The 27,357-nt window shown below is 43.4% G+C and overlaps 1 protein-coding gene across 1 annotated transcript in view; it reads left to right on the forward strand.

Moving 5' to 3' along the window:
• IQCE (IQ motif containing E) overlaps positions 1 to 27,357 on the forward strand; it is a 109,586-nt gene that overhangs the window by 21,883 nt on the left and 60,346 nt on the right. Inside the window, exons 7-11 of the mRNA XM_073636707.1 lie at positions 314 to 427; positions 4,302 to 4,352; positions 9,750 to 9,820; positions 14,530 to 14,602; positions 24,438 to 24,487. Of these exons, the coding sequence (XP_073492808.1) occupies positions 314 to 427; positions 4,302 to 4,352; positions 9,750 to 9,820; positions 14,530 to 14,602; positions 24,438 to 24,487 (359 nt within the window). The remainder of the gene's footprint in view (positions 1 to 313; positions 428 to 4,301; positions 4,353 to 9,749; positions 9,821 to 14,529; positions 14,603 to 24,437; positions 24,488 to 27,357) is intronic.

Raw genomic sequence — 27,357 nt, forward strand, 5'->3', positions numbered from 1 at the left:
CCCTCTGTATTAAAATGAACACATGGAGGAGATTTAACAAAACTGGAGCACTCAGAATCTGGTGCAGCTGTGCATGGTAGCCAATCAGCTTCTAACTTCAGCTTGTTCAAGTAAGCTTTGACAATAAACCCTGGAAGCTTCTGTGCAGAGCTGCACCAGATTTGTGCACACTCCAGTTTTAGTAAATAGACTCGTTAAATTAACCTTTGTGCAATGTGTATACTATACTTTATGCTTTTAAGGCTATATTATAGCACATGATTATTACGTGTCTATGTCATGAATTCGTTTTAGCTTGTATATTTATTTTAAGTCTGTACAAGCACATAAATCTGAGAATGACATCATGAAAACAAAACTTCGGAGGCTGGAAGAAGAAAATAATAGAAAAGATCGTCAAATTGAACAACTGCTGGACCCCGCCAGAGTGAGTAAAAAAAAAGTTATACCATGTCAGGTGTATACAATCCTACATTACTGAGCTCATTTTTAGTGAGAGCCCTTTCACACTGGGGTGGTGGGGTGGTAAAGCGATTTGCCGCCGCTATTCGGGCGGGAGCAGTGTGCTTTTAACCCCCTAGAAGGGTTTAAAAAGGGGTTAAAATCGCCCGTGTAGCACCGCTGCCGAAGCACTTTGCAGGCGTTTCGGCAGTGCTGCATTCCAATGGGCAGGGGTGGTTTGCGCTTGCAAACACCGCTCACAAACCGACACAAAGATGCTACTTGCAGGACTTTTTCAACGTCCTGCAAGCGCAACGCCCCAGTGGGAAAGCACTCAGGCTTTCACATTGGGACTGCAGATGAGGCATTTTTCAGGTGCTTTACAGGCGCTATTTTTAGCACTAAAGAGCCTGAAAAACGCCCCAGTGTGAAAGGGGTCTTGCATGTTACACCTGTATTTAGAGTTTAACATGTTACTATGCACCAGTCCCTGCTCCCCCCGATCCCCCAGTGGGTGGGGTTTTTTCTCCCTGCACCCGCTGTCACAATTTATAAACAGCATGGCTGTGCGAGGCTCTGCCCTCACAACCGCGCTATTCATTCACTGGATCTGTGACAGGCAGCTTGTAGTTCTTAATGAACTGCGAGGGCATTGGGGAGTGATCTCGTAGTTCATTGACACTTCTAATGCCGCGTACACATGATTGGACATTCCGACAACAAAATCCTGGATTTATTTCCGACGGATGTTGGCTCAAACTTGTCTTGCATACACACGGTCACACAAATGTTGTCGGAAATTCCGAACGTCAAGAACGCGGTGACATACAACACGTACGACGAGCCAAGAAAAATGAAGTTCAATAGCCAGTGCGGCTCTTCTGCTTGATTCTGAGCATGTGTGGAATTTTGTGCGTTAGAATTGTGTACACACGATAGGAATTTCCGACAACGGATTTTGATGTCGGAAAACAAATGTCCGATGGAGCCTACACACGGTCGGAATTTCCGACAACAAGCTCACATCGAACATTTGTTGTCGGAAATTCCGACCGTGTGTACGCGGCATTACAGTTTTCAAACAGAAAGCATGCACAGAGGAGAAGGGCAAAAAGCTGTAGGCATTGTCTGATGATCACAGGTGCAATGCTTTGAGGGCTCATGAGAAAAAAACAATAAATACACATTTTTTTACTTGCAAAAATATTTGCGTAAGTATATATATTATTTTTAAAAGTGAACTTGGCCTTTAAGGCTGAATGGGCTTTGAGACATAACAGTGTGATGTCTTCCCTGACCATGACAGCCTAGACTTTGTTTAGTGTTCCTTACTTCTGCCACTAAAAGAGGCAATGTACATTATATGGTTATAAGTTTATGGACACCTGATTTCCAAACCTACACTGTATAGTAGGGGTGCACCGAATGGAAATTTTGGTGCTGAAAATGAAGGATGCACTAGGCCAAAAACCGATACCGAAAATGACAATTGTATTATATTCAACTTTTTAATTAATATCATAAATTTAAATTAATATGAATTTATTGTTGGCCATTATTGGCACCTATGGTGCAAGAAAAGCTCAAGAAAATTCAGTCTGCAGTCTCTAACTATCTCTTGTATCATGTCCTCAGTCTCTAACCATCTCTTGTATCATGTCCCCAGACTCTGATACAAGAGATGGTCAGAGACTGCAGACATGCTACAGGAGATGGTCAGAGACTGCAGACATGCTACAGGAGATGGTCAGAGACTGCAGACATGCTACAGGAGATGGTCAGAGACTGCAGACATGCTACAGGAGATGGTCAGAGACTGCAGACATGCTACAGGAGATGGTCAGAGACTGCAGACATGCTACAGGAGATGGTCAGAGACTGCAGACATGCTACAGGAGATGGTCAGAGACTGCAGACATGCTACAGGAGATGGTCAGAGACTGCAGACATGCTACAGGAGATGGTCAGAGACTGCAGACATGCTACAGGAGATGGTCAGAGACTGCAGACATGCTACAGGAGATGGTCAGAGACTGCAGACATGCTACAGGAGATGGTCAGAGACTGCAGACATGCTACAGGAGATGGTCAGAGACTGCAGACATGCTACAGGAGATGGTCAGAGACTGCAGACATGCTACAGGAGATGGTCAGAGACTGCAGACATGCTACAGGAGATGGTCAGAGACTGCAGACATAGTACAGGAGACGGTCATAGACTGCAGACATGATACAAGAGATCAATGCAGCCTCACCAGTGTCCGATACAGGAGATTGTCAGAGATTGCAGATATACTACAGGAGATGTTCAGAGACTGAAGACATAGTACAGGAGATGGTCAGAGACTGCAGACATACTACAGGAGACAGTCACAGACTGCAGACATGATACAAGAGATCATTGCAGCCTGCCTGTGCCCACCAGATGCAGCCTGCCTGTGCCCGTCATATTCAGCCTGCCTGTGCCCTTCAGATGCAGCCTGCCTGTGCCCGTCATATGCAGCCTGCCTGTGCCCGTCATATGCAGCCTGCCTGTGCCCGTCATATGCAGCCTGCCTGTGCCCGTCATATGCAGCCTGCCTGTGCCCGTCATATGCAGCCTGCCTGTGCCCGTCATATGCAGCCTGCCTGTGCCCATCAGATGCAGCCTGCCTGTGCCCATCAGATGCACGTATAGTACATAGACTAAGCTGCCAACACCATAAAGTCTAATACAAAAACTCAAAATACATGCATATGTACAAAATAAGTGCAGCACTAATAATATAACAACATTGCAAAATATTGCAATGTTGTTATTTTATTAGCGCTGCACTTATTTTGTATGTATTCATCTATTTTGAGTTTTTGTATTAGACTTTATGGTGCTGGCAGCTTAGTCTATAAACTATATTTTTTATATATAGCAAAAAATAAAGGCATTAGCCTTTAGGCTAATAGGACAAATAGGGTGAATCTCCTTAAAGCGGTTAAAAACCCCGCTTGGTAATTTTTACCTACAGATAAGACTATAATAAGACTTACCTGTAGGTAAAATGAATATCTCCTAAGCGTGCACCGTTTAGGAGATATTCGCCCTGCATTCAGCCAGTGACATTACTGGCGCATGCACTCTGAAGGTCCAGGATACCTCGCCGGAACTTCAGAGCTTCGTGCCGGAACCGAGTGACGTTAACGCGGCTCTGGCCAATTACAGCACCGGAGCTCGCAAACCCGGAAGAAAGACGGGGGAAACATGTCAGCCATCTTAGCAATGACTTTACAGTGCTGGAGGGCTTCGTTCCTAGGTGAGTATTTCATAATGTTCTAGTATGTGACGCATACTAACACATTATGCCATTGCCTTGCAGGGTTTTTTTTGAACATCCGCTGTTTACAACTGCTTTAACGGGGGGCACAGACAGCAATAAAAACTGACAAGCATTCTAATCCCTCTCCACTCTATCCAAAGATAAAAAAAAGTTTTGCCTTTAGCTGATTATTATTATTATTATTATTATACAGGATTTATATAGTGCCAACAGTTTGCAGTGCTCATGGCTTGGAATGGGATGTCCAACAAGTTGGTTTAGGGTGTAATGGTCAGGTGTCCACAAACCTTTAGTCATATAGTGTACAATGTGTACAAGAGCCTTTAGTGTCATGCCCTCTTTGTTTTGCTCTGCACTATATCAGAATGCAGACTGATATTTTGAAAAAACTGCAAGGTTTTTCAGTGGTGACCCCGAGGTTTTTAGCAGTGCCTGAGCCATCTCTGGTGATTTACAGCCCGAGCCCCATGTGTTTTGTATCGACCCATACCAATCCTGAGCCTCTCGCTTACCTTATAGACTCTAGACTGTCTCTTCTTATTCCTACAGAGCTCGGAATTTACACGGAGTCTGGTGGATAAAAAAAGTGACAACAGTTTGGTGAGTGGAATTTTGGTGATCAATGTACTTACAAGGATTGCAAAAGTGAGCTTCTGTTTTTAGGGATGTAGCATCTTTTGAACATGATGAACATAAAAAGAGATCTAAAGTGGAACTAAAGTTCCACTGTAACAAACAAACCCGCATGTTCGCTGTCTTCCCTGGCATTGCAAACTGAGCTACACATGCTACACAGTGTCCTGATTATCAGTGCAGTCCCAACAATGCCAACCAGTGCTGCCAATCTGTCCCCACCAATGCTGCCCATCAGTGACGCCTATGAAAAAGTTTTTTTTTTTCTTATTCCAAATTTTCGGTCTTTATTCATTTTATTTAGCAAAAAATAAACCCAGTGGTGATTTAAATTTGTGTGAAAAAAATGATAGAAATTTTGTTTGGGTACAGTGTTGCATGACCGTGCCATTGTCATTCAAATTGCGACAGCGCTGAAAGCTGAAAATTGGCCTGGGCAGGAAGGGGGTAAAAGTGGCCGGTAGGCAAGTGGTTAATACAGGGTTGTCCAATCTTTTAACCTTCCTGGCCACATTGGAAGAGGAGAAATTGTCTTGGGCTACTCATAAAATACATTAACAATAAGGATAGTCAATAAGCAGAAAATGTCGGGCAGATCACAAGTTAACGATCACTGATATAGATGATGTACATATCATAAAAAATAAACTTTATTTCTTTGTAATATCTTTTTATTATAAAAGTAAAAGAGCGCAATATAAAACTATAGCCACATTTCACACTGTGTTTGGTAAACTAACACCTCAATATCTGGTTCGATGGATTTAGTAGAAATTCTTAATGAATTCTCAAGGTGCTCTTCAGATATTTTGGTTCTAATTTCCCCATTCGTGTGCTTCATCCTTGAAAAAAGTTGCTCAGAAATATACAGTGCCTTGAAAAAGTATTCACACCCCTTGAAATTTTCCACATTTTGCCATGTTACAACCAAAAATGTAAATGTATTTTATTGGGATTTTATTTGATAGACCAACACAAAGTGGCACATAACTGTGAAGTGGAAGGAAAATTTAGAAGATCGTTTCAAATTTTTTTTACAAATAAATATGTGAAAGGTGTGGCGTGCATTTGTATTCAGAGTGTATTCAGAGTGCCCCAGGACGATGTCCACCTAGTGACGAAACACGTAGGGAGGAGTGACGTGCTGACGTCACCACACTGTTTCACGTTCCGTTTGCACGGGCGTGTTTTTACTATTTGCTGACCGGCTTTATTTGTTTTTATGGAACTTTTTTTTCAGTCACCACCTGGTTTTATCTCTCTCTATGGGCATAACTTTACCATTGAGGATACGCTTATGGTCGTTCGTGGTGACTGCTGGTATCTACTCCAACTGCAGGAACGTTTGGCTTGGTAGCTACCGGAGGTGTCTGGTGGATTAAAGGCCCTGGCTGGGTATGAGCCACAAACTTTGACAGCTTGTTCAGCTGGTAAGCCTTCATTTCATTTGGTGGTGGATTCACAATGTCATCCTGATTTTAGAAGACTTCTCACTGGGTGTCCTCAATATTCACTCCCTTTCAGGAAGCACCTTGGAAGAGACTGTTATCTACTTACAATTGTTTGTGTATTCCATTGACTTTTATAATTCATTTTTATTTTGCTTTTTCATATATGCATTATATTTATTTTTGGTTCAGTACTGGTTTACTCAACAATTTTTGAAGTACAATCAACGTTATTCACATCACATGGGTAGCCTTTCACAATTTTTACTAAGTTGGCCACGCCACTAGATAGATTGGAACCAACTTTTGTCTTTTTCCTCTTTTTGGTTTATCAATTTGAGACCATGATTATGGGTGTCTAATTCATTTGATATTTGTTTATTAGAGCACATTTATTCACTTATTATTGCTAGCGTAACTTCTTTTTTGGTTTATTTTTGTATGGTGTGTATTTCACTTTAAGTTGCAGCTTTTTTGTTTATCGTTTACCAGCGCAGTTTTTTCTTTGAACATTTATATTCAGCTCCCCTGAGTCAATACTTTGTAGAACCGCCTTTCGCTGCAATTACAGCTGCAAGTCTTTTTGGGGATGTCTCTACCAGCTTTGCACATCTAGAGAGGGACATTTTTGCCCATTCTTCTTTGCAAAATAGCTGAAGCTCTGTCAGATTGGATGGAGAGCATATGTGAACAGCAATTTTCAAGTCTTGCCACAGATTCTCAATTGGATTTAGGTCTGGACTTTAACTGGGCCATTCTAATATATGAATATGCTTTGATCTAAGCCATTCCATTGTAGCTCTGGCTGTATGTTTAGGGTCATTGTCCTGCTGGAAGGTGAACCTCCACCCCAGTCTCAAGTCTTTTGCAGACTCTAACAGGTTTTCTTCTAAGATTGTCCTGTATTTGGCTCCATCCATCTTCTCATCAACTCTGACCAGCTTCCCTGTTCCTGCTGAAGAAAAGCATCCCCACAACATGATGCTACCACCACCATGTTTCATGATGGGAATGGTGTATTCAGGGTTGATGTGCAGTGTTAGTTTTCCGCAACCCATACCGTTTTGCTTGGAGGCAAAAAAGTTCAATTTTGGTCTCATCTGATCAGAGCACCTGCTGTGTCCCCCACATGGCTTCTCATGAATTGCAAACTGGACTTCTTATGGCTTTCTTTTAACAATGGCTTTCTTCTTGCCACTCTTCCATAAAGGCCAGATTTGTGGAGTGCACAACTAATAGTTGTCCTGTGGACAGATTCTCCCGCCTGAGCTGTGGATTTCTGTGGCTCCTCCAGAGTTACCATGGGCCTCTTGACTGCTTCTCTGAATTAATGCTCTCCTTGCTCGGCCTGTCAGTTTAGATGGACGGCCATGTCTTGGTAGGTTTGCAGTTGTGCCATACTCTTTCCATTTTTGGATCATGGATTGAACAGTGGTCCATGAGATGTTCAAATCTTGGGATATTATTTTTTTAACCTAACCCCGCTTTTAACTTCTCCAAACTTTTATCCCTGACCGGTCTGGTGTGTTCCTTGGCCTTCATGATGCTGTTTGTTCACTAAGGTTCTCTAACAAACCTCTGAGGGCTTTTGCAGAACAGCTGTATTTATGCTGATATTAAATTACACACAGGTGGACTATATTTACTAATTAGGTGACTTCTGAAGGCAATTGGTTCCACTAGATTTTAGCTAGGGTTATCGGACTATAGGGGGCGGAATACAAATGCACGCCACACTTTTCAGATATTTATTTGTAAAAAAAATTGAAAACCATTTATCATTTTCTTCCACTTCACAATTATGTGCCTCTTTGTGTTGGTCTATCACATAAAATCCCAATAAAAATACATTTACATTTATGATTGTAACATGACAAAATGTGGACAATTTCAAGGGGTATGAATACTTTTTCAAGGCACTGTAGGTGCTGCTGAAAACTGATGAAATGAATAAGGTGTGATTGTAAATTTTTCTTTGGGAAAATAAAACGTATAAAAGTCTAGTAAAGAGATACTGTCAAATTTTTTTTTTTTTTTGCATATGTTCGCTAAGTGTAAACACATTTTTACAAAAAACTACTAACAAAAACATTTTTTACCCCTTCCCGTCTGCTACAGCATGGACCTACTTTGCCGGGGGGCGTCAATAGATGTCCTCTCGTGCTTGAGCGGCCTGCGCGCCCCCTGCAGGGCATGCACGGCGTGATCAGTGAGCCTATGAGACTCGGCTGATCACAGATCGGAGTAAGGGGTCGATCATGATCCCTTACCACGTGATCAGCTGTCAGCCATTGACAGCTGATCATGTGATGTAAACAGAGCTGGTAATTGGCTATTTTTTCTTCTCGCACTGATAGCGCGAGGAGAAAAAAAAAGCCAATCACCGGCGGCTGTCAGAGGAACATCAGTCCCGATCAAGGAGAGCAGCCACGGAGTCATCTGTGCCACCTGCCAGTGCCACCTACCAGTGCACAACAGCACCGCCTACCAGTGCCCACCAGCGCCGCCTACCGGTGCCCTCAGTGCCACCTATCAATGTCACCAATCAGTGCCTCATCACCAGTGCTACCTATCAGGGCCCATCAGTGCCGCCACAACAGTGCCGTCTTATCAGTGCCACCTTATCTGTGCCCATCAGTGCCGCCTTGTCAGTGCAGCCTATCAGTGCTCATCAGTGCAGCCTCATCAGCGCATATCAATGAAGGAAAAAAATGCCTGTTTGCAAAATTTGCAAACTATGAAACTTTTTTTTTTTTTTTTTCAAAATTTTCTGTCTTTTTTGTTTGTTTAGCAAAAAATAAAAACCCCAGTAGTGACTAAATACCTCCAAAAGAAAGTTCTATTTTGTGTGAAAAAAATGATAAAAATGTCATTTGGGTACAGTGTTGCATGACCACGCAATTGTCATTCAAAGCGCGACAGCGCTGAAAGCTGAAAATTGGCCTGGGCAGGAGAGGGTTCAAGTGCCCAGTAAGTAAGTGGTTAAGTTTACAATTTTGTGTTGGGCTGCAGGTTGGACACCCCTCTGCTTTAATGTAATAAATTAGTGTTTTATGTATAGTTGATAATTATCTATGTATGACAGAGCAAACATATTTACATGTTACATATGCAGGCCCTCCTTTCTGCTTAGCAGTGATGCACTGTGATTGTGTCTTGCTGATTCACTTATCTCACTGTAAGTCTACCAGACAGGCTGTGTCTGAAAAAGAATAGATTTTTTTTATAGTGTCTAATGTTTTGAAGTATCCACAGTGCTCCTGGTAGCCAGGGAGCGTGTGATCTTTTGCCATGGCTTTAGTTCATACGTGGGGGCTTAGAGGCTTCCGTTTATTATTAAAAGAGAAGTATGGAAATTTTTTGGGAATCCTACTTACCTAGGTGGATGCAGCATCGCTCCAATGCTGAATCTGTCCCCCACCAGCTCTAAGACTGAGAACTGAGTGATCAACCACCGAGCTTCCTGAGCAGAGAGCCGGTGACTGTCAGTCACCAGCTCTCTGCTCTGCCCTGTCCCGGACTCACTGGAGTGCTGGGCTGTGGAGGGGGTGGGAGCAGCTGGCTCAGGCTCTTAGTGGCCCACTGAGCCAAGTGCCGGTCCAGGCATGTGAGTGGATCCTGACCATATGGTCCCATATGGTCGTAATCTTTCCCGAGCCTGGACTGGCTCTGTTACATCAGTGGACATCAGGCTGTCTGCTGATAACGGGTCATAGGAGGGCAGAACAAACTGCGCTCCTGTAATCCACAGGAGAAGTACAGCCAAACGAGCTTTGGCTGTACTTTTCCTTTAATGACATAAAAGAGGGACTTGCATATACGGAAAATTAAACTTGGCCCTCTGCTCTAATAAGGGTACTGGCAAAACGTTCATGGTATTGGTATATGTCTTCTTTGATTATTATTCCTATTACAGCTAGTAAATAACCTCAAACAGAAGATTCTGAAGCTCGAGAAGCAGTGTAAGGAGAAAGATAATGCTCTCAGGTATTTAAAAGAATTTCTTTAGTTGTTTCAGTTATTCTAAATACTGTTATTTCTACAATGGATTCATTTATTGAAGAGAACCTGTCAAGAAGCAAAGATAAAATTTGATAAGATTCAGATAAAAATAGCTGTTATCCAGGTTTCCATGTATTCCACTAACAGTGATCCTGAATGTGTTCAGAAGCAGTGGCGGCTGGTGCTCCATAGGTCGGGGGGGAGCAAACAAACCTGAGACATCTAACCCCCTCCTCCGGTCGCTCCAGGCCACCACCCCAAACCAAGTAATTCGCTAATGTCACAAACCCCCATTGAAATCCATGCGTCTGGGGCCCTGCATGTAGAATAGGGGACAGGTGCATTAATTAAGGGGACGGGACCCCTGCGCACCGTATGGCTGCCACTGTTAGGAAGTGTCCTCAAGTGAATATGTGGCCCAAACGTCAGGCAATGGCAGATTTGTTCTGAGACTTCCTATGCACATTTATTTTATATTTTACATATTTTTGGGGACATTGTCTTTTAAAGCTTAAAGAGGAACTACAGTCTGCTCACATAATTTGTAATAAAAAACATCTTTTGCCATTCTGAAGTTTCCCTCCTTTGCATATTATTTTATATATACTGTGATTCTGTACTTGCCAAATATGCTGCAGAAATCTCCCTCCATCCATTTTAACTGTGGGCAGCTGAAGCTGCTGTGTGTTCACTTCCTGGATTTACACGGACACACAGAGGCACACCTCCAGCTCTCATTGGCCCTCTTATGACTCATCCCCCTCCCTTCCTGGAGAGTGAGAGAGAGCTGTGCATGATGTCATAAGCCTAGGCTTTTTACCAGACAAGAAACAGGAAGTGATCAGTATAAGGTATTTACGGGCAGAAAAAAAAATGTTTTACTATCCAAAGGTAAAACAACAAGGGCAGAAGATTTAATAGATGGAAAAATTACCCTCCTTTTAAGTTCTCCTTTAAGTTTAGTTAAAAAAAAAACACATTTTTTTTCTCCACAGCTTTAGTTTTATTACTTACCTGTAATGAAGAATGACTGCTGGATTCTGCTGGAGAAAAGTTAAAAACAAATTCTAGAAAGTATTATTTTACTGAAAGGGTAGTTGATGCTTGGAATAAACTTTCAGCAGAGGTAGCGAGACAGTCAACAGTAAATGGCTTCAAACATGCTTAGGCCAAACATAGATCCATACTCTATTAGTTAATGAAAAGAAAACGGCCAGACTCGAAAGACTACTCAGTCTTTTTTTCTGCCGTCGCTTTTCTAAGTTTCTATGACATTTTCACTGCAAGACTGTCCTGTCCTCTTCCTGGTGCTGAACTTCCAGCACTGTGGAGGTTAACAGCTTCAGGTCCCTGGGCTCCACCACACTAAAAATGATCCAATGAGGATAAGCCCCCCCACTGCCCACTCCTCCTGGAGGAGCTTATACTGCCTGTCACACGATCTGTGAGTGGGAAGAGGGTCCTGTTACTGATCAGACTGCCCCTCCCCATTTACAAATCATGCTACAGGCAGTGTAACCGGTGAAAGATTTTTTTTTTTTCTCAGTGGAGGAGAGGGCAGAAAGGGACATGTTGTCAGAAACCATGAAATCAGGCCAAGACAGAAGTACAGTCAAATCACACTTGTTTAATAATAAAAGCAAAAAGAACAAACGTAGTCAAAACATAGCCAAAGTTCAGTAACCGTAGCGGATAGTCAGCCAAGCCAGAACTCAGGGATCAATGTAGTGGAACAGCAAGCAGAATCTGGAGCCAGAAGGGATGTTAGCAAAGCAAGTCTTGAACAGGATCACAGGAGAGAGTTTCTGTGATGTTGACCAGGCGAAGGCAGAGCTCCTCTGGACTGGATGGCTTAAGTAGGCAGGACTGACAAGCAGGATATCATCAACAGCTGAGTAACAGTGGAGAGATAGGAGCTGGCAATTAGCCGACAGCTGAGCGGCCAGCTCAGAGAAGGAAGGGCTGAGCCCAGCCCTGACACATGTTCCCTTTGGGTCATCTTTAGTGCAGCTGAGCACAGAGACCAAAATCTGTTAACCCCCACAGTGCTGGAAGTTCAGCAGCAGGAAAAGGACCGGGCAGCCCTACACTAAAGATTTCTACACAATCCAGCAGCCTGTGTTCTGTCAGATCAGAGAATGGAAGTGACGTTCCTGACCACAAATACTCACTGCGCATTTCACCGCTAGCAGGTTTGCTAATCTGACAGAACGCCTGCAGTCAGAAGGCAGCAGCGGACATCTTACTACACCCAGCTAAGTCTTGAATTTCACATTCATTATAGCAATAAAGTGAGCATACGGGTTTGCTATTCTGACAGAACAACGCGTTCGAGTGAGGGTGTCTAAAAATGTCCGTCGGCGCCTTATGACTACGTTTGGCGCTGAGCAGTGCGGGGTGTACCAAGATGGCCGTCGCCACCTTCTGAGTGCAGGCTTTCAAAATAGCAAACCTGCTAGTGGTGGAACGCATGAGCAGTGAGTATTTCTGGTCAGTCAGCTAATGGAACGTCACTTCCGTTCGCTGATCTGACGGGTTCGCTGATCTGTGGGACATACTGCATTACAGGTAAGTATTGTAACTAAAGCTGTAGAGAAAAAAAAAATTTAGCTAAATGTCAGCTTAAGGGCCCTTTCACACTGGGGCGGTTTGCAGGCTCTATTGCGCTAATAATAGCGCCTGCAAACCGACCCGAAAGTGCCGCTGCTTTAATTCCAGTGTGAAGGCCCCGAGAAAAAAAGTCCTGCCAGCAGCATCTTCTGAGCGGTGAAGGAGTGGAGTGTATACCGCTCCTTCACCGCTCCTGCCCATTGAAATCAATGGAACGGCGCGGCTATACCGCCGGCAAAGCGCCTCTACAGAGGCGATTTGCGGTGGTTTTAACCCCTTCTCGGCTGCTAGCAGGGGGGTAAAACCGCCCCGCTAGCGGCCCAACACCGACGGTAAAGCGCCGCTTATAATAGCTGCGCTTTACCGCCGACAACGCCCCCGCCCCAGTGTAAAAGGGGCCTTAATGTGTTTGTAAAACCCAAACATTTTTTTCTCATTTTAGAGTAGGAAATTATTAAAATCCTTAATGGGTTATTTTTTTAGCTACCTGTATCCTGCTGGAGAGATTTCCCCTCATTTCCTGGAATCCAGGCAGTCATGATCCATGAACTGTATGATTCTCTTTAGATTGCACAAAGCAGAATCGTGACAATAACCAGCATCACAGCATTTACTTTTCATACAATTTCCTGGTTTTCAGTGCTTGTCATTTGGATATTGGAGGTGCTGTGATCTGTTTAAAGGGGGAAAAAAAAAGTGGTTTGGGGTCATTTTGTTTATCTGTTTTAAAACTGATTGCTTTATATTTTATGAAAATGTATTACATGAAAAGTAAGCGCTGCGCAAACTGTTGGCGCTATATAAATCACATATAATAATAAAAATAATCATTTCAGACACATTGGAGTTGATTTATTAAAACTGGATAGTGCAAAATCTGGTGCAGCTGTGCATGGTAGCCAATCAGCTTCTAACTTCAGCTTGTTCAATTAAAGTGCCTGTAAACCTCAGACATGAAATATGAACAAAGCATATCTCTCTATCGTGTGTACTTATCTCGGTTGAGAGCACAAAGTGTAATTTCTGTCCGCTGCTACATTTCTCTGCTGTCAGCATGAGTCACTTCTGACAAGTTTTCCTGACACCAAGAGAAAAAAGGTGTCAGGGAGGAGCTCCAGCTGATTGACAGCCTCAGCTCTGTTCCTATGTGCTCTGTGTCCCTTCCCTCCAATCAGCTGTCAGAGCTCTCCTCACTGAGCTCTGCAGAGTGTAACTTTTTCTGAATGCTCAGACAGGTTGATCAATTCAGGACATTGAATGGATGTAGAGAAAAGAAGACTGCAGATAAACAGGTACAACTTATTTAGGAGGATTTGTTTCATCTGTGTGTATCACCTGAGGCCAGTCATTTCACTGGGTAATTTGTAAGGGTTTACAAACACTTTAAGCTTTGGCAAAAAAAAAAACTGGAAGGTGATTGGTTTCTATGAAAAGCTGCACCAGATTTAGCATTTTCCAGTTTTAGTAAATCAACCCCATTGCCTCTCATTAAAGCTGAACTCCAGGTATGATCTTTAGTGCAAAGTTTTTGGTCCAGCGTGGCACAATGTAAGTATGCATATCTCATACCCAGGGCCGCTGCGGAAGCTAACAATCACTGTAGTTGTCAGCACTACTACATTTATAGCCACGATCTTCTGGGTCCTGTGCTGAGCGGCTTCCTCACTGCTCACTAACTACAATGGTTCGCTGAAACTGCCGCCATTCACAGGACACCTTAATTTTTTTTTTCAGTGAATACAAGGCATTCTCTGATTGGACAAGGTGGAGAGGAGGGGAGGTGATGTTACAATCTTCACCTCATCCAATCAGACAATGACTCGTATTCAAGGCACACAGGACCCAGAAGATACTGCCTATGGCTGTAGTAGCAACTACTACAGCGATTTTCAGCTTTCCCAGTCCCCCAGCCCACCACCCCCCCACCCCCACCCCCCGCAGATATGAGGTATATTTACAATGGTCCAAGCTGGACCAATATTAGTATGCAATAAAGATCATGCCTGGAGTTCAGCAGTTGCTGTCCTATACTTGTGTATAAACTTTAGCTTGTGTATAATTATTGATTTTTTTTTTATGTGCAGCAAATTGCAGACAGAACTTAAAACAACTAGTGTGGAAGAGATGAGAATAGCCATGGAGACCTACTTTGAAGAGGTAGGTTGTGAATGTATAGTAGCTATAGAGAAAAGTGATCCATTCGCCTCAATCTCAGCCCCTGAACAGCTTATAACCCAATGATCCACCGCAGTCATACTAATACAACAGCTGTCTGAGAAGAGTATTTCTCTTACTGATACTGTGACCATTCTCTAACTGTACACCGTTTTAAATATTTGACTTTATTATCATCATAATCATCATAGGTTTTTTGTGTTTTTTGTTTTCATTTGGCTGCCAATTATTCTGTTTAAGACTTGGTTCACACTGACTGCGATAATGAAATCGTGCGAGTTCAGCTGAACTCGCGCAATTTCATTCCCGCATGTCAGTCCCGACTTCGGGGACGATTTCACAGACATCTGTGTGGATTTCTGCACAGATGTCAATGGGAATTGCACCCCGAAATCGCCAAAAGCATTAGAGCGAAACTAGTTTTGGGAATCGGTGCGGTGCAGCAAATGTGGAATCGCATGCCAAATCACATCAATTTGAACCTGGGCTGAATGTGCCTGATTTAGCTGACAGTGAGGTGACATAATAGCAGTGATGCCTTTCATTAGGTAAATTGTGAGGTCCTTCACATCTGACTGTTTCATTGTAGCATGTTAGAATACATTCAGGCTCGGTTCACACCTAAACCGGCCGCGGATTGCACAGCAACGCTGCCCGTCCCTGTTCTCCGTTTCAGGAACAAATCAGGGCAGAATCTTGCCTGAATTCGGCTCTGAAACGGAGACAAAGACGCACAGCGTTTCTGTGTAGTGCGCTCCGCAGCCGCCCCGGAGACATGTGAACCGGCTCCATAGGGAGCCGGTTATATTCTCCTGCTATGCGAATTGGATGCGGAAAAACCACATCCAATTCGCATAGGTGTGAACCCAGCCTCATGCCAGTGAATAAGGCCGGTGCAAATTTTAGCGGCAACAATCCTCTGATTCCTGCTGCAGCTTTCAGCGACTAGGTGCAGCCATTGGCCCCATTCCTTATTATGACAGGTCAACGGCGGCTACAGGTATTCACGGCTGTCCGCACACAGCCAGCGATTACCTACGATGATCTCTGTTGCACGCACTTTGTGTGTGTCCAGCAGTGATCACCACAGGCAATCGCTGGCTGTGCAAAGAGTCACGAATAGCTGCAGCTGTCGGTGACCTGTCATTAGAATGAAAAAGGCCAGTGGCTGCACCTAGCCGCTGAGAGTCACAGCAGGAATCTGAGAAATTCTGCCCGCCACAATTCTCAGCAGCCTTAATCCTTGGTATAAAACAAGATAAAGAATAATTGCTGTCCTTGCGCTAGAGTTCAAAATGTCCACAATAGATAAACCAACTACTTGGTCAATTAGTCCTCGATAAGGGGTTAATTGTATGGCTGGATCATCCAGTGGATCATCCAGTGGATGGATGCACGCCGAGAACCCACATCCATCCACCGGATGATCCAGCCATCCTGGCGCTCATAAGGGTCACCATCTAGGGATTCCTACTGCAGGATGTAGATGCATTTGTTCACTTTTTACTTTTGTAAGTGCATTGATTATAATCTACTATTTTTATTGAATAAACAGAATTGCACCATGAGCCTGTGCACTCTGTTCCTTTCTTATGTCTTAATCCTCTGTGTGAATGTAGCCAAAATGCATGCAGAGCAACAGAATAAAAATCAGGCATGCACTTTTTTTTTGTACAACGGTGCAGTGTTATTTATCAAAAAAGTATTTGCGAGCTGCTATGTCATTACATCCAAATCTAAACTAAAATAATAAGTGAATCACACACGCCTAACACAATCTCATTGTATGTGATGTGCAGATGGTGCCACACTCCGCACTATGAAATAAATAATACAAATCAATCTGTGTTCCACCATAAAACGTAAATACTATGATTTTAAATATACCGCCAAAATGTTATCCTATAACCCAAGTGAAGTGTCACTATTTAATTAAACACATTTCATAACAATGAAACAATTTATAAGTGAAAAAATACATTCAAAAATCGATAGCATATGTATAGAATAAAGAACTACTGTAAAGTCCACATAAACAGTTCCAGAAATTGATGATAATAAACCTCTTATTTCACCACAGTGTGCCATAATTTATTTCATGCACCATGAGGTTCCCTTTACCAGATGTGCCCTCACCTGGGATATGTGACCACTAGTATGGTCTGACTGCGCCTTTGACCCACACAAAAGGGATCCACTCTGATTTTCCAATGTATGGATAATGCAATATATACCAACTCCCTCCTTGATCTCTCAGGCCACCTCCACTCCACTCAGCCAAGTCAACATAGCAAAAAAACACGTAGTGGTTGTCGCCAGAAAATTGTAAATCGTGGCAATAATACCATGTTGCGCTGCTGCTCTTCCCGTCGTCTTATAACTGCCGTTAAACCTTCCATTTTAGCAATTTCGTTCACCACACGATCCACTGGCCCACTGTCGTGGAGTCTAAGCATTTCCATTTTTGGGTGATGCAGATTGTCACGAAACGTCCCACACTCCGCTTGAGTGCTTCCGTCATATACCGCTTCCTAAGTTTTGGAACACGAGTCCAATGGATCTGGCTATAGGAACCCCAAGAACTAGACAACACCAGTCTTGGAGTACATCAGAACTAACTTTTTATTTGAGATCTCACAGACATTTATACAGCAGGGATGACTCAAAGCTAACCTAATTAACATGAGCTAATTTACTACAAAATGTACCCAGACCAGATGACAGACTTGTGGGCACCGAGCTTCACACATTAATATAAACACAATAGCTGGAGCTAATTACAATTAACAATACAAACAACAATCTACCCCCTCCTCAGCCTAGACTATTCGTCTCCTAGCCAGTGCTGGTGGCTAATGTGATCAGCTCTCTCAATTAACATAAACACAGGTTGATGACACCAGCATCTCCTCACAGGATGTGTCCCAACAGAATGAATCAGTCTTATCAGCAGGGGGCTGCTGGAGGAATCCCCCCTCCCTCTTCAGGGACACAAATCTACAGTAAGGAGTCCCCATACAATATATACATATATACACGACTGAGTCCGATTAGTACAGTTCAGCCTGGATTTCTCATTCACCTCACAAAGAGTATTGTTCCATTGAAAATCCAGGGCCCATAATCAAAAGGCAACAGGCTTGCATTCAGTCCTCTCCAACAGCCTCTGTCCCGGCTAGGTCTGTGACACAGATTTTTGATGCATTCAAAAAGTATATCAAAAGACATCTCTTATATCTACACCACGTGAGTGAAGTTAAGTGAAGTAGGCAAGTTTCTGGTCTGTTCTCTAGGCGTATATCAGTCAACTTGAAGACTAGATCACGGATCGAGTGCCAGAATGGGTGGATACGAGCGCACGTCCAGAAAATATGTAGCATGGTACCATTGTCTTGCTGGCAAGGCCATGGAAGTATATTTGAAAGAATGCCACCTGGTCTAGGACTGGAAGAAGTGGACCATGTTATCTTGGCTTATGTGATCTAATTCTTCCATAGCATACATTTTATTTTTATCCTGAGATATCCAGTCTCGAACGGTAAGGTGGGCATTGTAATTTTCACCGCTGCGCAATTAGGGATTTGGCTGCGTTCAGCAAGTGTGGTTTTAGCTAAAGTTTGTATTGTGGTATGGCCATGGAAGTGTGGCATAATAGAAATAGGGGCTGGATCGCAACTGCCTAGAAGAGTGCTGCTGTAGACTTGGCAGTGATGAAACAGAAACAAATGTGGTTCATAACTAAGGAAAAGATGGTTAGCATTTTGCAAGACACCTCCTCAAGGTTTGAAAAGGTTTGGAACTCATGGATACAATGTCTTCAATCCCCTGCTTAATGGCTCCTTTTCTATCCTTGCATTCTTTTTCTGTCTTCTCACTGATGATGACAGCTTGTTGCTGATCATGGGTCATCCCGCAAAGGAATGGTCATTTTCAATATATTCACTTGTTTTGCACTTTGCGGGTATCTTGCATTAACCTCATAAGGAGCGCTCTCATTTGGTTTCAGATGCCCACATCAGTTACATTCATCTGCTTTTTGTTTTAGCTTTACCTTCGATAATACGGAGACTGTTCCCACCTTGGTCTTCTCTCCCAGTTTCCCAGTACACCCAGTATTTCATTTAATCCACTGACATTACATCATGGTTGGTCGGTTGAAGGGTTAAATGTTTCCACCATTCAATCATTTTTAACTAATCACGGGCAGCCCTTTGCCTTTATCTGTGCCATCTCTCTTTTTCCGATGGCTGGGTAAAGGCAACTAAGCTGTTTTGCTTTTTTGCTTTCATGCTCCTGTCCTTGCATTTTTCCAGTCTCTGAAAGTCACACTGTCACCCCAGCGACAGCCACCAGGCTGGGATTGGTGAGGGGGAGCTGGGTGTGACGGGATAGTCAACTTTCCTTTCCTTGTATTGCCCTCTGCCAGAGAATCACATTTACATTCTTCAAGCTGAACTTTGATTTTGAACAACAGATATAGTAAACTGGTCAGTGCTAAAGAAAAAATTGACAAGCTGGCGGACCAAGGTGCAGAACAGTTAGTATAATGTATAATGTAGGGCAGTATGCAGAAGTCAGTAGGATTTTAGGGCATGTACTAAGGTCCATAGGATGTAGGGCAATGTACAGAGCGACAAATAGCTTTGCCTTCAAAACAAGGGCCCACATGACTGGCCATGGCAGAGTTCATGTCACAATTTTTACAATAATCTGGGGGTATACACGTACCTGCTAAAACCTCCAAACAAGTCCTATTGTAGGAGAAATGTTGGATGGCCAAATCTCCATAAAGTCTTCTGACCCATCCAAGTGTATGCCATTCTGTTTTTTTATAAATAAAATTGATAAAACTAACCAGTGAGGGCTAGGTCGAGATGATGAAAAGTGGTTTGCCCTAGGCATTTGGCAGAGCTGGCTGGGAAGAAAAGGGGCTTGCTGCAGTTTCCAGGGGGTCAGCCTGGGCTTGGGATAAGTCCAGGGGAAACTTCTAAATCCCCTTGGCAAGCCAGCCAGAGAGGATCAGAGCAAAGCTGGCTAAAGCAGCAAGCCAGGAATCCATGTGGTAAGCTTGTGCTTGGAAGAAGTCACATAGGACTGTCTGAACCTGCGGCAAGCTGGCCTTAGAAGCTGAGAAAAAAGTTTCCTGAGACGTCGCTAACATGCATTTAATATCATTCATATTGTATCGCTCCTTATCATTCATATCAAAAAGCTTTGTGTGGTGGCAGTACCATTTTTCCCAATACCCCACCATCCTGGGGCACACTCAGGTCCACTTAGCCACAAGGCCTGGCGGATCACATGATGAGCTTGAAATTTAGTGGCAACAAAACAAGATCCAAAGTCCCATTGTAGTAAATATTGTACGTAGCATAGTCAAGCCTTCTAAGAAGTCTTCAGATATGTCCAAGTGTGGCACTGTTTCTGTAGCGACAAATAGTTTTTACACGGACTTGGGACCAGCCATGGCAGAGTTCAAGGGAAACTAAAGGTTTGCTGTTTTTTTCTTTTAAAATAACAAACATGTTATAGTTACCTCCCGTGTAGAGTTGGATTTGCACAGAGTGGCCCTGATCGTCTTTTTCTCCGGTCCCTAAGTGGCGCTCCTGGCTCCTCCTCTTCTCAAGTGCCCCGTCGGAGAAGCGCTCTCCCTCGGGGCGCCCATGCAGGCGCACTCCTGTCACTTGCTGCTGCATCTATTGACACAGACAGCAGGACTCGGCTCCGCCCCCTGACTCTGGCGTCATTGGATTTTATTGACAGCAGCGGGAGCCAATGGCTGCGTTGCTATCAATCCAATAAGGACCTGAGACAGTGGATTGAGCGGGGGTGCTCGTCTCCGGCTTAGGAACGATGGGGCTCAGGTAAATAAAAGGGGGAGCTCTAGGGCGCAGATGCACTACAAGAGGTTTTTCACCTCAATGCATAGAATGCATTGAGGTGAAAAACAGCGAGGGTTTACAACCCCTTTAAACAAAAATTGAAAAGCAGTGGTAAGCAGTCTTCCAGTTTCAGAAGGGAGCACAGAGTCCCCCTGCACTTTACATGTGCTTGCACACAACCTTCACGTGCAACCTTTGGACTAGCTCTAGACGGCAATGAGCAACATCCAAGTGTCATGTAATGGAGTTTGGGCCATTGCTCTCAGAACAAACCGTGCTCAGTAAGGTCTTCATTGCCGCAATGCCACTGAACCTCCCCCGAGACGGATCATCAGCTCAGTGAACTTTCCCAGCTGCTCTGCAAATGATTATTACAGGGCTGGTTTGCTGCCTCAGCACCCAACCTTCCTTTTTTCGCAGCACGGATTTGGGAAAAGCAGTGGTAAGAAGTCTTCCAGTTTCGGGAGGGAGCACAATGTCCCCTTGCACTTAACGTGTGCTTGCATACAACCTCCACGTGCAACCTTTGGATCAGCTCTAGACCGCCATGAGCAACTTACAAGTGTTATGGAATGGGGTCTGGGCCATTGCTCTCAAAACCAACCGCGATCAAAGAGGTCTTCATTGCTGCAGTGCCACTGAACCCCCCTGCCCCCCCTCCCCTCGGGATGGATCATCAGCTCAGTTTTACTGAACTTTCCCAACTGCCCTGCAAATGGTTTTTACAGGGCTGGTTTGATGTCCTAGCCTCCACCTCCCCCTAGATTGATCATCTCAGTTTTGGGAGATACAGTATCCTTATTTTTAGTTCTCGACATACAGTATCTCAGGTGAGTACACCCCCTCACATTTTTGTAAATATTTTATTATATCTTTTCACGTGACAACACTGAAGAAATGACACTGTTACTATGTAAAGTAGTGAGTGTACAGCTTGTATAACAGTGTAAATTTGCTGTCCCCTCAAAATAACTCAACACACAGACATTAATGTCTAAACCGCTGGCAACAAAAGTGAGTATACCCCCAAGTGAAAATATCCAAATTGGGCCCAATTAGCCATTTTCCCTCTCTGTTGTCATGTGACTCGTTAGTGTTACAAGGTCTCAGGTGTGAATGGGGAGCAGGTGTGTTAAATTTGGTGTTATCGCTCTCACTCTCTCGTACTGGTCACAGGAAGTTCAACATAACGACCCCAAACACACCTCCAAGACGACCACTGTCTTGCTAAAGAAGCTGAGGGTAAAGGTGATGGACTGGCCAAGCAAGTTTCCAGACCTAAACCCTTTTGAGCATCTGTGGTGCATCCTCAAATGGAAGGTGGAGGAGCGCAAGGTCTCTAACATCCACCAGCTCCGTGATGTCGTCGTGGAGGAGTGGAAGAGGACAACCTGTGAAGCTCTGGTGAACTCCATGCCCAAGAGGGTTAAGTCAGTGCTAGAAAATAATGGTGGCCACACAAAATATTGACACTTTGGGCCCAATTTGGACATTTTAACTTAGGGGTGTATTCACTTTTGTTGCCAGCGGTTTAGACATTAATGGCTGTGTGTTGAGTTATTTTGAGGGGACGGCAAATTTACACTTTTATACAAGCTGTATACTCACTACTTTACATTGTAGCAAAGTGTAATTTCTTCAGTGTTGTCACATAAAACGATCAAATAAAATATTTACAGAAATGTGAGGGGTGTACTCACTTTTGTGAGATACCGTACATTAAAAGTTACTAGAGAAATACTACTCATTACTGTGGCAGTATGCCATTCTGTTTTTTTATCAATAAAAGTTATAAAGCTGACTGGTGAGGGCCAGGTTGAGGTTATGAAAAGTGGTTTGCCCTGGCCATTAGAAAAGTCCTGGGCATTCATCTGAATCTGCGCCAAGCTGGCCAGGAAGGACCGGGGCAAGTTTGGCTAAGAAAGCAAGTCAAGGCTTCCATGAGGTCGGCTTGGGCTTGGGAGAAGTCCCATTGGACCGTCTTAATCCGTGGCAAGGTTAAAAAGTTTCCTGAAGAAACGTTTCCTGAGACTTCTCCAAAGCCCAGGCAAAATGCTTTGCGCACAGTGACAATTGAAAAGGAAGTTGTGAGTCCAGTGTGAAAGCACAGTGAACTTGTGAAAGTGCAAGTGAACTTTGCCATTAAACCAGAATGCCACATTAAAGTGAACATTCCCTCTTATCCTCCACTGTACCGATATTTAGTTTTCTGGGAGCATGTACTCGCTCCCACTTCTGCAATTCTCACCTAGGTGAGAATTACAGAAACTATCAAATAGGTGGCAAAGAGTGAAAAAGTAAGCAATGTTGGAAGGGGCTACAAGGGATGCAGAGGTGAGCTTCATTCAAGATGGCAGTGGATGCAGGGGTTAGCAGTGTGGGAACCGGGTTTCAGGGGATGCAGAGGTCAGCAGCATTTGAAGAGGGTTGCAAGGACTGCATAGTGAGGAGAGGTGAATAAAGATGGCAAGGGATGCAGAGCTAAGCTGCATTGGAAGAGGCTGGCAGGGGATGCAAAGGTGAGCAGCATTGGATGAGGGTTGTAGAGGATGCAGTGGTGAGCAGTGTTGGAAGAGGGTGGCAGGGAATGTAAAGGAAAGCAGAGTTGTAGGTATTTTACAAGAGAAGGATGGGTGAACAGTGTTGGGAGAGGGTGGCAGGGAATGCAGGCATTAGCAGTGTTAGAAGAGGGTTTCAGAAGATGGAGAGGTAACAAGTATTGGAAAAGGGTCGTAGGGATCAGCAGTGTTGGAAGAGGATTGCAAAGAGTGCAGGGGTGGCCAGTGTTGGAAAGAGGATGGCAGTGGTTAGCAGTGTTGGAAGCTGGTAACCTACTTCCATAGCTGCCAACCCCTGCCATTCTCTTCCCAACACTGCTCATCCCTACATCATTTGCAACCCTCTTCCAACACTGCTCACCCCTGCATCCCCCCAGCCCTCCTCCAACACTTTCCATTCCCTGTCACAGTAGCCCCAAGCTCAGAAATGCTGCAGTGGAGGAGATAGTTGACCACACGTGTGGGAATTGAAAGCTCACTCTTGAGTTAATGGGAGTGTCTTAGCAATGCCCTAGCAACAAGGCAGGAGGGATGTTGCCATCTGTGAGAATTTTCTCACCAGGCTTGGGAGGTACCTAAATGTCCTACACCTATAGTGGGGGCATTATCCAACTTTAATCAAAGCTGCATTTTTTTGTTGTATACAGGTGCCCCTTATCTACATAGGCAGTTTTTCTTTTTTTTTTTTTTTTTAGTAAAAGTGACCTAACCCTTTAACAGAGATCCAGCCAGTACACAACTCCCATCATCCCTGGTGACCAGCCAGAATTCCCAGCAGCAGTGAGGGCAGGTCAGTCTGATAAGCCCTAGAATTGTCACAAAAAGGGGGAGATGCATCACTTTTTCAAATGGAGCTTGTAGTTTAAAGGATAAGTTCATCTTTTTTTTAAGCCCTAAATTTCAGCTCCCCTATGTACAGTACCAATATAGAATTAATGTACTTCTTTTGCAGAAATAAAAATAGCTTTCATTTTTTTTTTGGCCCTTACCTCTATGTCCAATAGAAGTACATTAATACTACATTGGTACATAGGGGAGATGGCATTTAGGAGAAAAAAAAGTGCACTTATCCTTTAATGTATTTACAACACAGAAATGGGTACTTAAAAAATAATCATGGTAAAGTTAAGATCCCCAAAGATCTTTCCTGACCTAATAATAATAATTAAAAAAAAAATAACAATGGAACATTTTTAATTTTTCTGGTAAAATTACATAATAATAATTATTTTACTGTGTGCCATAAACGTGTATAACAAATTTTTTTGATTGTACAATTGCAGTACTTCTGGTTTGCCTAAAATCTGCAGCTCCTCTGCTGGCTGGAGGTGCAAACAATTAATTACATTGAAAAATTTGTTCTCTTCTACACTATAGATTCAGCGGCTACAGCTATTGTTGGCTAAAGCAGAGACGCAAGAAAAAAAGTAAGTCAACTATAGATGTTGTGTTGTATCTTGGTATACTTTAATGCTCCAGCCAAATATAAATGAGAAAGAAAAAAACTGCGCTGGTATGACAACTAAAAAAGCTGCAACTCAAAGTGAAATACACACCAAAACAAATCAGAAATAAAAAAGAAGCTGCGCTGATAGTGAATTAAATAAGCAAATAAATGTGATCTAGTGAGCAAGTAAACCTAATAGGTTTGGTTGTTGACAAGTAAAATGAAAACCCTGCAATGTTGAACTAATAAAGGGGGATCAAAAATACAGATGCAGTTAAATGCAATAAACAAGTGAATCCTGTGAAGTGACAAAAAAGAGTAACCTGTTGGGTGAAACAAAGGCAACCAATTCAGCGAATAAGTGAGTATCATAAATTATACAATAATGGTAAGTGAACCAACAAATGCCGCAGAAAAATTCAAGTTTTACACGCTTTTAATTTTTCTGCTACATTTATTTGCTTAATTCATTCACTATCAGCGCAGCTTCTTTTTTGTTTCAAATATAAATGATAGAAATCAATGTAGCTCTGTAATTGATTTCTGATGCGGGTTCTAATTCACAATAGCAGGAGATTTTGTCCGGCTCTCTATGGAGCTGGTTCAAATATCTCCGCTGCGGCTCTGGTGCGAATTTGCACAGGAGCCCTGTGCATCTTTTGTTCCTGAAATCAGACCTGAAACAGTGAGCCAAGACACACTGGACCCCTGCTGTGAGCCGCATGCAGCGATGGTGTGAACCCAGCCTAAATGCAAAGTCCTGCACTGGGTGTGTTTTGTGAATTCCTGGTTCTCAGATCACCAGATCTAACAACATGGGCCGTAATTGATTGGGTGCACTAAAGTAACACCTGCAGTTAAACCTGAAATCGTGAGTAGGTAGGCTGTGCTCCTGGTATGCATCTCAAGGTTTAAACTTGTTTAATTTTGACTGACGTATGCTTTCACTATTGAGTCTTAAAGTGGTAATAAACTCCGCTTTTTATCTTGTACCTACAGGTAAACCTATAATAAAGCTTACTTGTAGGTAAACGTGCACTGTTTAGGAGACATTTAGATGTGTATCAGCCAGTGACGTTACCGGTGCATGCGCACTGCACTCTAAATAGACGCCATGCCGTCCATTTAGAGAGCTGTGCTACGACTGTGACTCCCCTGCGCATGCGCGAGAGTGACATCATTGTGGCTTGGCCATTCCAACGGCCTAAGCCCGCGAAGTTGGAAGGAAGACCGAGTGAAGATTTAATCCCTGTCAGTAGTGACAGTGCGCCGCTGGAGGGATTGATCGTTTTTTAGGTAATTCTGTCATAATGTGCTAATATGCAGTGCATACTAGCCCATTATGACATGAGCCTGCAGGGTGACCATTTTTTTTTATCATAGTTTAATACTGCTAAAGAGGAATTCCAAGTATGGATATTTTATACATAGTTACACTGGCCCAGCTTGCTTTGTACTATGTATATATACCATACCTGGCCGATGCCCCTGAGAGCTGCAAATCACTGAAGTAAACACCGCTACACCAGTGATCTCCACTTTCTTCCGAGTCCTGTGCTGAGGGCTGGACTGCTACTTTCTGAACACAGGGGGTCTGCCATTCAGCGCTGGCACCATTCAGAGAATGCTTTGCATTTTCTGAGTGAATACAAAGCTTTCTATGAATGGATGAACTGGAGAGGTGGGGCATCACGTTCTCTACCATGTCCAATCAGAGAACGCTTTGTATTTATTCAGAAAATTATGTGAATAAATTTATATTATATAAGCACTCCCGCCAATATATTTTTATGTGCAGCAGCTGTCCCAAACCAATATATGTAAACCACAAATAACACACAATATAATATGTGCTAAAACAGCACTTGCAAAATTGATGCTGTGATAAATTATTACTATCGTGATAAGTATCAATTAATATATAAAGTCTTCAGTCCCAATAGTACTTATAATTGAATCCAAAGTGAAAGCCTATTCCATAAACTGTAGAAAAGTGTACTGTGCCGTGTCACCAAAATAATGCCCTCTGGTGCTGCTGTATTCCTACGTGCTTAAGTGAAGGTCTGCACTCACCAGATGGTGTTGTTCCCATTTGTTAAATAAAAAAAAATGGCAATCTTGCTTGTTGATCACCCAGGGACCAAGGGTATCTGCCAGCTATTGCCTGGTATCCTCTCCTCGTGATGGTGTAATGGCATGATGGCCTTTGGGGGAGACTTACTAAAACTGGTGCACACAGAATCTAGTGTAGCTGTGCATAGTAACCAATCAGCTTCTAACTTCAGCTTGTTCAATTAAGCTTTGACAATAAAACCTGGAAGCTGATTGGCTACTATGCACAGCTGCACCAGATTCTGTGTGTACCAGTTTAAGGGTCGGTTCACACTGGTCGTCCGACATATGCTCCCACTTCCAGAGCACGACATGTCAAAATCAATGGTTTCCTATGAGAGCCGTCTTAACTGGTCCGACTTGTGTCAGTCCGACTTTAAAAATGCTTCCTGTCTGAATCATCGTCTTGACTTGTGGCATGCAACTTGTGCTCTGAAAATTTTGAGGGGGGACCCAAAATTAAAAAAAAAAGGGCGCGGGGTCCCCCCAAGATTGGTATGGATTTTGAGGGGAAACCTCACAAAAAAAAGAAAAGAAAAAAAGACGTTGCCCCCCCCCCAAATGCATACCAGACCCTTATCTGAGCATGCAGCCTGGCAGGTCAGGAAAGGGGGGAGAGTGAGTGAGTCCCCCCCTCCTCCTGGACCATGCCAGGCCATATGACCTCAACATGGGGGTGCTTTAGGGTGCGCCCCCAACCTAAAGCACCTTGTCCCAATGTTGTTGGGGACAAGGGCA

This window comes from Aquarana catesbeiana, linkage group LG06, assembly GCF_042186555.1.
Source record: "Aquarana catesbeiana isolate 2022-GZ linkage group LG06, ASM4218655v1, whole genome shotgun sequence".
NCBI classification, from domain to species: Eukaryota; Metazoa; Chordata; class Amphibia; order Anura; family Ranidae; genus Aquarana; species Aquarana catesbeiana.